We start from the raw sequence: 14055 nt of genomic DNA on the forward strand, positions 1-14055 counted from the left end.
GGAGATAAAGTAGCATGTCATTCATTCAGCATACTGGAAAATCAATGAGAATCAACAACCCATCGCAGTTAATCTGAATGAGATTTTGAATAATTTCACTGCACATCTCGTATGTGTATGTGACAAATAAACTTGACTTGACTTGATAATACTTCAAATATAATTTTTTAAATGCCAATGTCAAATACAGAGACTCCGAATTCATGCTAAAGTCTTTCACTTGCATTTCACTTTCCATTGTTTGTTACATAAAACGAACAAATGGCGCCGCGAGCGGCATCCTCGCCAGCAGTGTGTCTGTCATTTCAACTTTTTTTAAATTTTTATTAGTATGTCTTAATGTATGTGTTAATGCTTCTCCGTATGTTTTTATGTGGGGGGTGGTGGGGATTAGGGGAAACCGTTTCCAGTCATTTACTTCGGCGGAGATGCAACATTTCTCAGAGTCACATTTCCGTTTCCTCCCGCGGCCTAACAACTTGGATTGGTGCGGCTTTTCCCGGAGACAGCCCAGAGCTTCAGCAGCAGGCGCAGCGTGGACTTTAACATCGCGGAGCCAGAAGAATGGCTCCGGCCGCCGGCCTGCTGACTTCAACATCGTGAAGCCGTGGTCTCCGGTAAGAAAGTGGACGATTCGGGCACTCCAAGCCCGTATGTTCCATCTGTTCCAACGTCGGAGTTTCGATCATCCTGACGAGAGGGCCTGTACATCGGGCTGTCCTTAGTGGCGACTACGGATGGTCAAGGCCCCATACACAGGTGAACAAAAGGAGAAAAGGGGGAAGACTGACTGAATTTTATTGCCTTCCATCACAGTGATCACTGTGGTGGACGTTTATTAAGTTCAATACTTCTTTTAATTGTGTTGTGTTCTTTTAATTGTATGGCTGCATGGCAACTCAAATATCACTCACTGTACCTAATTGGTGCACGTGACAATAAATGTGAATTTCAATTTTTTTTAAGCCAGAAATTCTTGCAGAGAAAGCATAGTGATGGAGACTGGAATATAGGTAATTAAAATTAAACTGCAAACACTTGTGTATGAAATATAATACACTCTTTGGGTCTGAGCAGGACAAGAGGAACTACAGGAAATTAAAAAAAAATGGGTTTTTAAGAACATAGAACATAAGCATTTAAGACGCTTTTAGATAAGCACATGGAAGTGCAAGGAATAAAGGGATATGTATTATGTACCAGAGATGAGATCAGTTTACTTGGCATCATGTTCGGCACAAAAGTGGGTCTATGAAAGGAAAATAAAGTTGTAAGCCGATTGTTGAAAGTTTAAAAACAAATCACTTGCATCTCAAATTAAGATTGGAAGTGCAGAAGACTACTCAGTCCCTCGAGGCTGTTCCATCTACTTTAGATAATATCTGATCTATGCTTCGATTCCTCTCTCCTCCAGTTCCCTCATGTTTTTAGAATGGGTGTATGGCAATTCAAGTTTCACTGTACCTTAATTGATACGTGACAATAAACTAACCTTTGAACCTTTAATTAAAAATTTATCGCTCCACCGATTCAGAGCAAAATACAAGTGTGATCCAAAGTTTGAACCCAATTCTACACAAGTGTATCCCGAGTTAATTCTTGAAAAATCTAATTCTGTTCGATGATTGGCTCACATTGGTTCATTTAAGAGCATGGAGATTTATTAAAAAAAGAATTACCTTTACGGCCATTATGGTTCCACTGGGTGTATGCCGCACCTTCTCCACCACTCCATATGCTCCTCGGCCCAGTTCATTGATAGGTACCAAATCATCAGCTTCCACCACAAAATTCTGCAATTGACACACAAGAGTAACATTTAATTAAACAGTTTTGTTGTATACAATGTGCGAGAAAGAACTAATGGGCATTAATCTCAAAAGGAGCACCAGTCTCAGAGGGAACATTGGTCAAATTGTTATGTCATAAGGTCATAAGTGATAAGAGCAGTATTAGGTCATTCAGCCCATCAAGTCTACTCTGTCATTTGATCATGGCTGATCTATCTCTCCCTCCTAACCCCATTATGCTGCCTTCTCCAAATAACCCCTGACACGCTTACTAATCAAGAATCTATCTATCTCTGCCTCTGCCTGTTATGCATTGAAGCAGATTAAAACATGCAAAGATATAGTATTGGGAATGGAGATGGGCTGTAACTCATTAGGAAGATGTGGTGGGGAGGGTTTGACTAATGGTGGTAGGCAGAGGCAGCAAATTCCATGGAACTTCGGTAGAACATTTAATCCCAGACCACCACATACCTCAAGAGAAATTAGCAGCACAGATTGAAACCCATTTTATAACTAAGTGTTCAAAGCATCTTGTTTTCCAAACAAGAGCTTAAATAAGATAGACACAAAAAGAGAAAAGGAATCTGTGATGTTTCGGGTCGAAACCCTTCTTCTGGTCTTTGGGACTCGTCTCAACCCGAAACATCACTTATTCCTTTTTTCTAGAGATGCTATCTGATTAGCTGAGTTACTTCAGCTTTTTGTGTCCATCTTTGGTTAAGCCAGCATCTGCAGTTTCTTCCTACACAAGAGCTTAAGTAAATTCTATATTTTTTTTAAATATAAAATAGTCAGATATGAATTGTTAAAAAAAAAAAAGTATGGTATTTTTCCCCACAGTAACAACACTGGCCAGCCATAAATATTAGTTGATGTTCCTGACGTGGAGAGGGCTCCATGGGGTTAGCCACTTTCAGTTTGTTCCCTGATAATCGCTTGCTCCTTTCCGCATTCCGCATACTTAACCTCCACTGAGCTTTTGACCAAGGCTGTCCATCAGTTAGTCAAAAATTTGTATAGTATGCCTGAATTTACTTTATCTTAAAGCATTTATTAAAAAAAAAAACTTTCATTGCCTTTTGTCAGATCCCATGCACTCAATTACCATCAAAATTGAAATGACAAAACTTCACAATTGTTGAAAAAGCTCAGAGATTGTGGAGTGGTATATGATCAAAGCACTTTGATAGCTTAGCTGAGGAAATTATATAACGAGCTAGAGCACTAATCAGTTAATTAATTTTAAATATAATATCAAAAAGATCAATGTCAAATAAAGCCGATTTTTAATGCAGCAACTCTGACAAACACAAGTCTACAATTAAAATAATGAGATTGCTCGCATCACCATGCCATTTGCAGTTTTATATTTGGTATTGCATATACCAACATATTTTCAAAACTGTATATTATCCCCATTTAATTTCAGATCCCAAATTATTACATTTCTTGTATATAACTTTAAAGTCGTCATTAAAGTATACAAACCAAAATGAAAAACAAATCAATAAATAGCAGATGAACTCTGGATTAGGCATTGAAATTCATTGGCAAACAGTATTGCAAAGTAGTTGAGCCATGATTGTCTAACACTTCTAGATTTATCTGCAAAACTGGCACAGATCAAACCATAAAATGTCACATGCTGTTTTTGTCAATTCAAGGAAAGGTTTTTGAAAACTAAATATTTTGCAAGTTCAGGCCTCCTCAGACGTTTTGCTAAGACTGCTCTGATGTTATATAATGGCCGTTGGCTATAGTTACATGTAATATTTATTTATAATGAATTGCAAGATGCTTCCAGCTATAATTGATTACAAGGTATTTTGACCAACGTAGAAAACTTAGAATGTCACTGCGTAAGTGAGATTATGCGTCAACACTGAGATCACTGGGAGGGTTGGTGAGAGCCAATAGATAAGTATAACAAAAGCAGCATTCAGTTCTGTCCGACACAGAATTGAAAAGGTACAACAAAGATTTTTGAGGAACTTCCCAAAAAGGCTGGGTTGGGATGAAAGAGGGTAACTTCTTGTGCACCAGTGCATAGATCAATGTTTTCCCAAACTGGGGGTCACAGTATCAGCTGGAGCCAGTTTGGTGGACACTGGTTTCCGATGCTCCCACTCCAACTGCACAACTGTGCTGGTTTCTAGTACATGTTTCGAGCTTTGTTTAGTTTAATCTTCAATTTAAAGATACAGCATGGAAACAAGCCCTTCGTCCCACCAAGTTCATGCCAGCCATTGATCATACTTTCACATTAGTTCTATGTTGCCACACTTTCTTATCTAGTCCCTTCACATTTGGGACAATTTTCAGAGTCAATTAACCTACAAATCCACACTTCTTTAGTTAATTTATTTTAATTTAATTTAATTTTTAATTTAATTTAATTTATTGTCATTGTCTTCAATGAAGAGACAACCACATTATTTTTCCCACAGTCATACAAAAAAAAAAATTAAAAAAAAACACAGAACACACTAGTCCACAACACAAACATCCCCACAGCAGCACCAAAGTTCCCCACTGTGATGGAAGAAACCAAATTCCAGTCAACCTCCTCGCCGATGTTCCCCAATGTTCACCCATGGTCGGGGCCTCCTGAGCACCCCGTAGTCGCCGCTAGGGGCGGCCTAATGTTCAGGCCCTCTCGCCGGGAACCTCTCGTCGGCCACCTTCGACCGGAGTCCACGGCTCCCGATGTCCACAGGCCTTGCTGGGCGGAGATTCGTGCTGGCGACCCCCGGCAAAGGGTCCTAGGACTCCGCAATGTTAAAGTCAGCGCCACCTGCGTTGGGAGCTCCGCACCCACAGCTCCGCGATGTTGGAGCAGCAGCCCAGCACTCCGGAGCTCCAAGCGGCCATCCCAGGAATGCCTCGCCCGCTCCGCGATGTTTCCAGCGCCTCGCCGCCGCTGCTGAAGCTCTGGTCTGGCAGGAAAGGCCACGGCAATCCAGCTGGTAGGCTGCGGTGGGGGGGGGCGAGGATGCGACTTGCGCCAGGAAGTGACTGAAGGACAGTTTCCCCCTTACCCTACCCGGTTCCCTCCCACATAAAATACCAGAAAAAAAGGATGTGGGAGGAAACCGCAGCACCCATAGGTAACCCTTTGTGATGCAGGAATTAAAATGTTGTGACTTGGGCAAAACCTTTTTTCCACCGTTTGTGGGGATTGGAAATGTAAAGGTAGGAGGCTGGGAGTCGAGACATTTTAGAGTGCTGGTACTTTTAGCATGCTAACACCGACACAGAAATAAAGGCCATTACTGCCAAAGATAAGGTCACACAAAATGAAATCTACAACCTTGTTAATTGTCACTTCAAATGTTGCAGGGCCCATATGATACTATCTTGCATGAAGCTAGTGAATAGCACTTAGACAAACACACAAAACTAAAGGCACAGCTTAATATAAATTTGTATCTTCACTTTTAGATGCTGTATGTGCTTGTTGACACCAAGTACTGAAATTACATCTCAATTACAACTGACTTGAACAACTTCAGTGAATATTGAATTACTGAAGAATCTTGGAAACAAACTCATCTGCTTCACTCTAAAAGCAAAAAACTACAGATGCTGGAAATCTGAAATTAAGGTATAAAATGCTGGAAGTGTTCAGCAGGACAGACAGCACCAGTGAAAAGTAAAAGAGACTATAGTTGATCAAACTTTTCAGGTTTTCACTCAAATGTAATGAAGAACATTGTTCTTCATTACATGTTGTACAGCTGCAGCACTGGTCTACCCCTGTTTGACCTTGATCCTGCACACAAGGGGCAATTTATCCATCGACCCGCATGGTAGAGGGAAAATATGCAATCTCCACACGGTGGTCAGGATTGAATCTTGTTCACTGGAGCTCTGAGGGGGCAGTTCAACAAGTTGCACCAGTGCCATTGGTGGGAATATTTCAGGTCAAAGCTTTGCACTGTACCTCAGTACAGATGACAATAATAAAACTAAACCACAGCTGGACATGGCAAAGTAATTACCCAAAAATCAGAAAGCATTGTGCTGGAATTTACACCTCAACGTAAGCAAGCAAAAGAAAAATAATCAACGTCAGCCAGGTTACAATGCATTTGCAATCATCAAAACATGACAACCGTGAAATTCCACCAGGGTTGCCTAATGCATAACATCCTTATCTGCCTGGAACGATTTCCCACTTTGTCCTTAGAGTACCCTTGATGGCCACACGCCCCCGTTGGCAAGCTAGGTGAAATACTTAATACCCTTAGATCCCACCCACCACCAAGCACCAAAATAAATCACCAGCCCCTCCCAGATTGTCCCCCCTCCCCTTAACAATGCATTAAAGTTCTGCTCCCAATATCCCAACCAATATATACCAATCTGACACCATCAAATACCAGGCTGATTTGCACCACAAAACCCCCATCCAGAGGAGCCATGCTCCTTCAAAATCTCTTGACCAAAGACCATCAATGCAGACACCAGAGATTGATTAAGAGTGCGTATAGTTAAAGAACTAGGATGGCTTATTTCAATGTATTGCAATAGCCAGACATCAAGTTTGAGTTCTCGTCAATAATTTTGACTTTTTCCACACAGGTGGGTATGTGGAATGAGAAAGTGGTAGAGGACAGTATCTGAAAGGACATTTCGACAGGTAGATGGAAAGGATATAGAGGGTTACATAGAAACATGGAAAATAGGTGCAGGAGGAGGCCATTCGGCCCTTTGAGCCAGCACCGCCATTCATTGTGATCATGGCTGATCGTCCCCTATCAATAACCCGTGCCTGCCTTCTCCCCATATCCCTTGACTCCATTAGCCCCTAGAGCTCTATCTAACTCTCTCTTAAATCCATCCAGTGATTTGGGCTCCACTGCCATCTGTGGCAGTGAGTTCCACAAATTCACAACTCTCTGGGTGAAAAAGTTTTTTCTCACTTCAGTCTTAAATGACCTCCCCTTTATTCTAAGACTGTGGCCCCTGGCTCTGGTCTCGCCCAACATTGGGAACATTTTTCCTGCATCTAGCTTGTCCAGTCCTGTTATAATTTTATATGTTTCTATAAGGAACCCCTCATCCTTCTAAACTCCAGTGAATACAAGCCTAGTCTTTTCAATCTATTCTCATATGACAGTCCCGCCATCCCAGGGATCAATCTCGTGAACCTACTCTGCACTGCCTCAATCACAAGGATGTCCTTCCTCAAATTAGGAGACCAAAACTGTACACAATACTCCAGATGTGGTCTCACCAAAGCCCTATACAACTGCAGAAGAACCTCTTTACTCCTATACTGAAATCCTCTTATGGGCCAAATGGGGCTAGCTCAGGAGACACCTTGGTTGGCATGGAGACTAGTTGGGGTGAAGAGCTTGTTTCCACATTGTATAATTCTACAACTATAAAACAAGCTATAAAACAAAGGCGAGCAGTTGCCAGTGGTTTTGGTTGTCCTCAGACTTATTTAAATACAATTTCTGCACAAAATAGCGACTGGAAGAACATGTCAACATGTCAGTTATAGCTGATAAAAGGAAGTTTCATTCAAAGAGTTTTAATAATTGAATGTTCTGTCACTAACCAAGCAAACACAGTAAAGCGTTCTAGGAATCAGCTGCATGTCTTCCCCATAATGATAAACTGCTGGCCTGACAGTCAATCACCTCCATCTCATTTAGATGATTTATTTTAGACAGTGCATAAGACTTTGCATGAGAAAAGATAGTTTTCTTATTTTAAAAATCTATCATGGCAGTTTCTCTTTATCTGAAGAACTATATTAAATAATGCGTGCAATACTTTGTTATTTCAGATAGTGTGAACCTGCCCATGTCAATTTGAAGTGTGGTATTGATATTTGGCACGGCTGTTCAACAACAAAATATCCTGAGGGAAGACCGTCAATTATGGTTGTCTGGTAATATGAAAATGGAGCAAGCCTGCGCAAAGCTGAAAATTAGCTTTTGGGAGAGGTCAGCGGATCAGGCAGCATCAGCAGAGGGGAAACGGACCACGTATGTTTTGTGTCAAGATCTTTCATCTGGAAAGCACAATCCATTTCCTTCCACAGATGCTACCTAACCCGCTGAGTTTCTTTGGTAGCTCGTTTCTTTGCTCTCGATTCCAGTGTCTGCAGACTATTGTGTCTTGGTCGAACATATGCCATTGTCTCTGCTTTTGCTGGATGGTGCATTTTATAAAATTTTGCAGCAACATTTTGTAGCGCAGTATCATTAAGTAAAAAGTCTATTCACTTCCTCAGGAACGGTTGTATTTTAGGGCTGCACGGTGGCACAGTGGTATAGTTGCTGCCTTACAGCGCCAGTGACCCGGGTTCGATCCTGACTACGTGTGCTTGTCTGTTTGGAGTTTGAACGTTCTCCCCGTGACCCGTGTGGGTTTTTATCGGGATCTCCAGTTTCCTCCCACACGCCAAAGACATATAGGGTAGTAGGTTAATTGACTTGGTATAATTATAAATAGTCCCTATTGTGTGTAGAATAGCGTTAGTGTGCGGGGATCACTGGTCGGCACGAGTTCAGTGGGCCGAAGGGCCTGTTTCCGCGCTGTAACTCTAAACTAAACAAAACATGACCACAGTATCCAAAAAGTAATTGAGCATTTAGGTTGCTGAAGTACCTCCCATGAAAAAAAATTCCAAGCTATTGCTTTGATTTATTCGTAAATTAAAGTTGCAGAAAAACCAATGATCAGCCTTTCAAACTTCAGCTGGCATAAAAATATAAAAATCACAGGTGAAGGTGGTAATGGTCAAAGGAAGAAGCACAGGCAGATTGTGGGTGAGGCTGGGAGATCCCTCGGAAGAAGGGTCTCGACCCGAAACATCACCCATCCCTTCTCTCCAGAGATGCTGCCTGTCTCGCTGAGATACTCCAGCTTTAATATCTATCTTCGGTTGAAACCAACATCTGCAGTTCCTTCCTACTCTGTTAAATATCACGTCATATGAGCTTCTATCGCATAACCTATATGCACGTGACATCAGACTTGATTTACAGCTGGATATATGAAAACTAATGTAGATGTGTTAGCTGGGTAATCCATTATTTTTTAACATTCTTTGCATTCTACCATCCAAACAACTGCATACCTTTTTTTAGCCTGACTAGTCCCAAGCAACAGAAGGAAAATCAGACATTTCCAATACCTAGCCATAAGATCTACACCACAGTGCAGAAGAAATATAGTTATTTATACGTTGCAGCAGAAAACCCGAGGCTGAAAACTCAATCTGTCTTCCGAAGTGAAAACAGATAATACCATTTTCATGTCATATTATATCAGAAGTTGAACTAGGCATTAAAGTTGATCAACATCCTTTCACTCCTACAAGATTTTCATGCCATGTTATGCACAAGTATCATGAATCAGGCAGCCAACTTTTCCAAATGCAGAATAATTTGCTGCCTTTAGATTTTAAAGAAACAGTGTGGAAATGGGCTCATTGGCCCACCAGGTCCGCACCGACCAGTGATAACCTTGCACATGAACACTATCCTATACATTAGGGACAATTTACCAAGCCAATTAACCTACAAACCTGTATGTCTTTGGAATGCAGAAGGAAACTGGAGCACCCAAATAAAACCCACGGGATCACAGGGGAAAAATACAAACTCCATACTGACAAGACAAAACAACATGGTGCAAAGGTTGTATCGTAATCTGCCGTAGTGCTACGGATACTAAAATGCAATAAAGGAATAACCAAATGAGGTCAAGCTAATGCTAAGAGTACGTGGCAACATCTCTGGGAAGAGGTGTGAACAAGGTGATTGATCCAGGAATCCGATAGCAGTAGGGAAGAAGCCATTCTTAAGTCTGGATGTCTGGGCTTTTAAGCTCCTACATCTTCTCCCAGAAGCTAAGGAAACGGAATGGCCAGATTGACAGGCATCCTTGATGATACTTCCAGCCTTCCTAATGCACCACATCGTGAAGATGTAGTGGATGGAAGGAAGTGATAAGCCTTTGATGGACTCACCCGTGTTCAGCAGTCTCTGCATATGCAAATGACATACCACGCTGAAATGCATCCCATTAGAATACCTTCTCCAGAGGTTTGTGAGAATCCTCAAGGTTGAGAGAATTGTTGAGGCGACACCAAATCTTCTCGATGAAGGGGCTATGAATTTTCTTCTTTTAATTCGGGATTACATTTTGTGAACTAGTCATTAGCACAGATATCTATCAATCTATCTTGGTGGCATCAGGGAAAAACAGCTTATCTCCCAGATAAGCAATCCTCCAAGTCACTGACTCATTAGTTTCTGCTCCAGATAGTGATTTCTCTGAAATTCTCTATCAGTATTCAGTAGAAACACTGCCTCCAAAAATTCAGTGCATTGTGCTGATGCCAATGTACAAGTTAAACATTATGGCTCGGGTACGAGTTTCATGGCAATTGCTCTTCATGTGTTCTTGTGTATATCTCTGACCTGTTGGGGAGATAGACAAATGGTGGTGGAAATATATAACTACATCTAATACCTTTGTAGATTTTTTGATTATTCTAAATCAAGCTTCTTAGATATTGCAAAATGTGAAATCTTTCTCCAGGCGCTGAACCCAAACAAAAATTGGAAGACAATACGTTGCCTAAAGGAATGGCCCAAATTCATTCAGTCCTGCAGCAAATCCACATCCCAATTTATCACAGCTGTAGTGCAAGCAGGATTTCTTGATTATTATTGATGAGCTCAGAGACTCCTAGCCATTGCTTTGAGCAGCACATTAAATCTTCCATCAGCTTTGGTAAGTAAGGAGCCTTTAAAAATCAGTCAAATTGTAAGTATGCATTGGCCAGAGAACCAATAACCCACTCAGGTTTTATACTGAGCATAAGATAAACTGCTGAGATTTTTTCATTCAAAAGCCTATTATAAATGTGTTAGAATTCGCAACCAGCATGGAAAAGTGAATCAATTAATAGAGGAACATAAATATTAATGGATATGCCAAAGACAGATGAAAGAGAACAATTTATAGCTCTGGTAAAAGAGCAAGCAGTAGGTACACAATTGACAAACCTTGCTAACAAATAAAGTTTGCATTATAGGATAAAAGTTCAAATCTTTCCTGTTATCATACATAAAGTTCCTGCCAGGGTAATTTCTGTTAAATACTCGTTTATCTCTAACGCTTAAATGTCTGAGGTTTCCAGAAAGTTAATTACAGCCTGCGAAGTGCAGTTCATACTTTACTATCGGAAACACAACAAGCTCCCCTAACTTTAGATAATCTGCCATTGGTGATGTCAGCTGAGGGATACTCAGTTTACAAACAATAAGTACCCTTTCCTCTTTCAAATCAGTGCCAAAGGATCGCTTTCAATCAACTGAAGTAAGGAAACCCAATGGATTAAGTTGCATTATTTCAATGTTAGGCAAGGCAAATTAACTCGGGTCGCGGAGAGGTGCATGCAACTGGGACGTTATAGTAATTACAGAAATCTGGCTAAGGGAGGGACTAAGGCAGCTTAATGTTCCAGGTTTTCAGTACTTCAGGTGACAAAGAGGTGAGGGAGTTGGTTTACAGCACAAGGACAACATCACTGCAGTAGCCCAAGATGGCATTACTAAAGGATCTTCTATTGAGGCTACATGGGTGGTGCAGATAAATAAAAAGATGGCCACCTTGTTGGGATTGCACAATAGATCCTAAATAGTCAATGGGAATTAAATGAACAAATATGCCAGGAGATTACAGCCAGCTGCAAGACTAATGGGGTTGTCAAAGTATGGGGATTTTAAACCTTTCCAATGTATACTGGATTGCCATAATGCCAGGGACATAGATGGGGTGGAATTTGTCAAGTGTATTCAGGAAAGTTTCTTCAGGCATTATGTAGAGGGTCCTGCAAGGGAGAGAGCGAAGCTAGACCTATTCGTAGGAAATGGCAAAAAGCAAATGATTGAGTGTCAGTGGGAGAACCTTTGGAGACCAGAGCTCTATTAGCTTTAAAATAGTTATGGATGAGGACAGGGATCGTAGTACATAGAAGTACAGTTTCCTGAAAGAGGTGTCACAAGTAGACAGCAAAAAGGCAGCTTTTGGCACACTGGCCTTCATAAGGGTCATGCCTTGTTGAAGGTACATAATGACTTACTGCTCACCGTTGACTCCGGCAACTGTGCAATCCTCGAACTCAGCGCATTTGATACTGTTGACCACACCATCCGAATTGACCGTCTCCAGTACAGGGTTGGTATTGATGGCACTGCCCTGAGCTGGTTCATCTCCTACCTCAAAGGTCGGAGTTTCTCTACTAACATAGGCAACTCTTTCTCCTTCCCAAGTAGCCTCTGCTGCGGGGTTCCACAAGGTTCCATCCTTGGTCCCATTCACTTCTCCCTGTATATGCTCCCCTTAGGCCAAGTCATTCAAAGGCACGGCATTTCCTTCCATTGCTGTGCAGACGATACACAACTCTATCTCCCCCTGAAGCCCAAAAACCGATCAAATCTGCTTAACCTTATCCGCTGCCTTGAGGATATAAAGTGTTGGATGGCCCAGAACTTCCCCCAACTAAATGAGAGTAAGTCTGAGGTCATCCTTCTCGGCCCCTCGGACTCAATCAAAATGATAGCAGGCAGCCTTGGAAGCCTTACCCCATTACCTCGCGTCAAAAACCTTGGCGTGATATTTGACTCAGCATTGAAATTTGAAAAACAAGTCAATGCCGTGGTAAACGCTAGCTTCTTCCAGCTTCGGACGATAGCTAAAATAAAACAATTCCTCCAGTTTGATGACCTCGAAAAGATCATCCACACATTTATCTCCTCCCGCCTTGATTACTGCAACTCCCTTTACACTGGCATCAGCTAATCTTCCTTGTCCCACCTACAACTGGTCCAAAACCCCGCGGCGAGGCTCCAGACGGGCACCCGAAAAAGGGACCACATACCCCAAATCTGGCCTCTCTCCACTGGCTCCTTGTGCGGTTCCGAATAAATTTCGAGATCCTTCTTTATTTCTACAAAGCCCTTAACGGGCTTACACACACGCGCGCACGCGCACGTATATAAAACCAGCTGCCAGTGAAAGTTGTCAAGGCAGGTATAATAGCACGTATAAGATATCTGGATATGTGTATGGACTGTAAACATTTAGATGGACGCAAGTCAAGCCCAGGAAAATTGGACTAGCTTAGATGGGCTCGTTGGTCAATATGGACAAGTTGGGCCAAAGGGCCCCTTTTCATGCAGTATCTTGAACAACTTTGGAAGCTATTCTGCCTCAACACCATAGCGGCTCTCAGGAGTATCATCACAATTACACTTCACGCATTATTTCCCTGTGCACATGGCCATCAACTCCCCTGTACCTGCCCCATGCCTCTCCCCCTCCACCCCATTCTTCTGCCACTCTTATGTACTCTGGAAACCAAAGAACCAGGGAGATTATGTATAGGGAGCAGCAGGGAGCAAACCCATGTTCCTGGAGTCACGTTGAAGCGTGACTGCGTCACTGCGCCCCCCCCTATAGCAGTCATTTTGCACACAGCCAATGTCCAACACACACAACAAAGATGGTGACTGAATAACATATTTTTATTTTAATATTGATTGAGAGATAAATGACAGGTTCAAAGATAACTCTTCTTTGAAGTAAAGCTAAGGAATCGTTCACATCCATCAGAAATGGATTTCAGATAGGGATATTAGTTTAACATTCCATTTAAAATCAGGAACCATTCAAACTTGGTCTTATTCACTGCCGAGTCCTCTCAAGACCATTACATAATCAGAGCGTTTTGGCATTTGGAACTGCACAGTCTGAATTGCAATGTCAGTTGCTGCTATGCAAAAACAGCATCATAAACTAAATATAAATTCAGCTATAAATCTGTACTTAACGAAATCCATATAATTAAGTTTAAAATAAACAAAACGCAGCTAGCAAATCATCTCCAGCTTTGCATTAGAACACTGAGAACAGGGAATGAATTTTCCAATAAACAAATACTTAAAATAGCATGAAAAAAAAATCCTTACTCGGTCTCCAATTGTAATGCAAGCCTTCGAATCCAGATCTCGTGGCGGCCTAAAAATAAATTAGAAGTAAAATTTATTTAACTTACCAGAAAAATGCACTCATTGTACAACAGCAGCAAGACCGCAAGTTTAACATCGAGCAACACAAGTGGTAGATTTATAAGACTTCAGAAGTGGAAAAACTGGAAGATAGGGCAGACACGGTGGTGCAGCAGTAGTTGCTGCCTTACAACACCAGAGATTCCGGTTCTATCCTG

The 14055-nt window shown here is 41.6% G+C and overlaps 1 protein-coding gene across 2 annotated transcripts in view; it reads right to left on the minus strand.

Moving 5' to 3' along the window:
• The window catches only part of LOC129706817 (dual specificity mitogen-activated protein kinase kinase 6-like), an 87825-nt gene that overhangs the window by 28351 nt on the left and 45419 nt on the right, over positions 1–14055 (minus strand). For both annotated transcript variants that reach the window (XM_055651332.1, XM_055651331.1), the window contains exons 3-4: positions 13799–13847; positions 1680–1793 (exon numbers count right to left, since the gene is read on the minus strand). In XM_055651332.1, the coding sequence (XP_055507307.1) occupies positions 1680–1793; positions 13799–13847 (163 nt within the window). The remainder of the gene's footprint in view (positions 1–1679; positions 1794–13798; positions 13848–14055) is intronic.

Source organism: Leucoraja erinacea, chromosome 20 (genome assembly GCF_028641065.1).
Source record: "Leucoraja erinacea ecotype New England chromosome 20, Leri_hhj_1, whole genome shotgun sequence".
NCBI lineage: Eukaryota > Metazoa > Chordata > Chondrichthyes > Rajiformes > Rajidae > Leucoraja > Leucoraja erinaceus.